At 41.1% G+C, this 3,423-nt stretch overlaps 1 protein-coding gene across 1 annotated transcript in view; it reads left to right on the top strand.

The window, feature by feature from the left end:
* Positions 1-2,286: 2,286 nt before the first annotated feature.
* LOC104514736 (centromere protein P-like) overlaps positions 2,287-3,423 on the top strand; it is an 8,586-nt gene continuing 7,449 nt past the window's right edge. The window contains exon 1 of the mRNA XM_010158494.1: positions 2,287-2,292. Within this exon, the coding sequence (XP_010156796.1) occupies positions 2,287-2,292 (6 nt within the window). The remainder of the gene's footprint in view (positions 2,293-3,423) is intronic.

Raw genomic sequence — 3,423 nt, 5'->3', positions numbered from 1 at the left:
TAAGTTTGTCTCCTGCAATAGTAGATACAACTCATTTTTATAGCTATCATTTATTACATATCCCAGTTACTTCAAATTGATACTTGTGCTTATCCAGAAATCATAGAATCATAGAATGGTTGGGTTGGAAGGGACCTTAAAGATCATCTAGTTCCACCCCCCCTGCCATGGGCAGGGACACCTTCCACTAGACCAGGTTGCTCAAAGCCTCATCCAGCCTGGCCTTGATCACGTCAGGGATGAGGCATCCACAGCTTCTCTGGGCAACCTGTTCCAGTGCTTCACCACCCTCTCCGGGAAGAACTTCTTCCTGATATCTAATCTAAACCTCCCCACTTTCAATTTAAACCTGTTAACCCTTGTCTGTCACTACAGGCCCTTGTAGAAAGTCCCCTCCCAGCTTCCTTGTAGCCCCTTCAGGTACTGGAAAGCTGCAATGAGGTCTCCTTGGAGCCTTCTCTTCTCCAGGCTGAACAAGCCCAATACTTGCAGCCTTTCATCACAGGAGAGGTGCTCCAGCCCTCTGAGCATCTTCGTGGCCTCCTCTGGACTCACTCCAAGTGGTCAATATCCTTCTGATGTTGAGGGCTTCACAGCTGGACGCAGCACTCCAGGTGGGGTCTCAAATAAAAACATGCTGCCATCTTCCTAAGCATCTGATCTGATGGAAGTTGGCCTCTAATGTGCTAATAATGTTTGTAGTTTTACGCTTTAACTGAGATTTAGCTAAACACACTGTTTCCTGAAAAGATTGCCCTATTTCACTCTGATTTAAATCGTTGGCCTTAGGTTACAGCCTGTTGTCTTTCAGCACACACCAAGCTGTCTGTCTGTCTTCACGAAGCCAGGTGAAGTGGTGATGCAGATGCTAATTGTACCCCCAACTTGAGCATCTTACCATTAGAACATGTTGCTTTGGGCACAGAACTTTGTTCGGTGCTGAAGCTTCAGCAATACCTGTTTCCTACCACAGATATTTGGGTATAGTCCTGAAAAAATAATACATCTGGTCGAGTAGGGCTGTGTGGACACTAGATTTCCTCATGTTTCTGTGTCTGTTACTCAAGTCTGAATCTCATTATGACCGAATGGCCGATGGGGAGATATTATTTAAGCACACGCAGCCATCCCCAAAACATCAGTGCTGTTAATCCAGCAGATACGGGACTCAGCCATACTTTAAAGCCCTGAATAAAGATGAATAGAATGTACACAGCATTATTACTTTTTAAAACATCCTTAATATTTTGAGTATGAATAGATCTGTGCATGAGAAGAGAGATATCATGCAATAAATGGAGCTGTGCATCTTGTGGAATTACAGTAAAATTATACTCAAGTGCAGAAGGTGGAGTTGATCGAGTGCGATTGTGCAGTGGTAGCTACCTCTGAGCAATGCAGAAATGCTTTGTGTTACGATAAGTGTTTCTCATGTTCCATTTGTTTTGGTCTAGAGGGAAATCGGGATGAGAGATTTTTTTCTTGAACCTAGATGTTTAAATTATTTGTAGAATTCTACCTCAGCAGTTACATGATTTAATCTGATTGCACACTTTTGTGGCACTTAGGGACTTGGTTTAGTTGTGGGCTTGGCAGTGTCAAGTTAATGGTTGGACTTGATCTTAAAGGTCTTTTCCAGCCTAAATGATCATATGATTCTGTAAAGACCTACAGCAAACTCCTATGGTGCACAGAGGCAGATCAAGCAAGGAGTGAGACACTGTCTCCCAAAGCATGCTATTAGGAGATACTGCCATAACTGGGATGCTGATAAACTCCACTGCCTTAGAAACTAAACTATAATAATACTGATTCTTAGTGAGATCCCAGTGCTGCATTGCTCCGAGTCAGGCAATAGCTACAGCCTTGCTCCAAATATCAGTAGCCAATAGTGGCATAACTCTGGATAAATTGTTTTCTGAACGTTCCTCTGTTGCTGTAGGGGAACTCATTAAAGAACACAAAGTGTAAAGCTGTGAATCATAGGTGTGCATACACACAGTAAATGGCTGTACAAGGGAAGACCAGCAGATTGAGAATTCTCTGCATCTTCTTGTTCTTGGCATATTGGCTCATTGCATACTTTAAAGCACAAGTCCCTGTGTGAGTCTTGAGTGTAACACCAAATACGGATTTTAGGTAATACAGAATTTGTTTCCACAGAAAGACACCAAAGAGAATGTGAAATAGCCTATAAAGAAGACTTTCTTTTTCAACTAAAGGATATGTGGCATGGGATGAAGTGATTTTTTCCTTAAACACATAAATGTGTAAGCCTTTACAAATATGCCGGTATCTCCAAAAAGGCCTTTGTGTCCAGCATGAAGCTGCTGAAGAGCCAAGGATTTAAGTAAGTCAGCCTGTAAGGTAAACATACACAGTTAGATTCTGAGGTGTATCACGTGAAAGTCAATTCCGAGTAGCTCTTGGTAGCATTGTAGGTTCATTGTTCTTTTGGTGTGTTGGGACTCTCTATTTCAACCCTGCGACTGGCACTTCTGAAAAATAAGGAAGTTCAGTCACTTTACATCTGTGTCAGTTTTACATATACAAGAGCAAATCTTGGCAGACAAAGTCAATTTAACAACGATGCAATAATTTATGTTGATGGTGGGTAGTTTTTAGTGGACTGGTGTTTGTTTATTTGGCCAGATTTAAAGCAGTGGGGGGTGCACGGTTTGCCATAGTTGACATTGTCCTTGTCACACTGGAATCATTTACGGAAGGGTGGCAGTCATAACTGGGAAAGACTACACCTTTGTATCCCTCCTATTTACTTTCTGCTTGGCGGATACTAAACAAATCCCTGAGGAGATACAGTATGGATTTGCTGAGTACATTGCTCGTACATTTAAATTGTAATTACCATGTTTCTTTCTTTACATACTTTTTAAAAGCTCCTTTAAATGAAACTGGAGGTAAAACCTAATCTAACATGTAGCACATTAAACCCAAGAAGTCTTTCTGTAGGAATTCTTCCTATATGAACTGTTTGTCTTTCTGGCTCAGCAGTTCCACTTCATCAGACTGAAGTCTTTTACTGAATGTTGTCATATGGAGCTTTCCACAGTCAAATTTTGGACCTTTCAGGCTTTGAGCATAATACATAATGACACTGGTAGTGTTTACAGTCTTCTATTAAAAATATGCAAACACTGCCATTGTACAGCAAAAACTTCGACCTACAAAACATCAGCTTAAGCATCTGACAAACTGACTTCATCAGACTGAAGTCTTTTACTGAATGTTGTCATATGGAGCTTTCCACAGTCAAATTTTGGACCTTTCAGGCTTTGAGCATAATACATAATGACACTGGTAGTGTTTACAGTCTTCTATTAAAAATATGCAAACACTGCCATTGTACAGCAAAAACTTCGACCTACAAAACATCAGCTTAAGCATCTGACAAACTGCGGCATC

This window comes from Eurypyga helias, unplaced genomic scaffold (assembly GCF_000690775.1).
Source record: "Eurypyga helias isolate BGI_N326 unplaced genomic scaffold, ASM69077v1 scaffold18239, whole genome shotgun sequence".
Lineage (NCBI taxonomy): Eukaryota > Metazoa > Chordata > Aves > Eurypygiformes > Eurypygidae > Eurypyga > Eurypyga helias.
The sequence above is the reverse complement of the archived record's forward strand: the minus strand, read 5'-3'. Positions and strand labels throughout refer to the sequence as shown.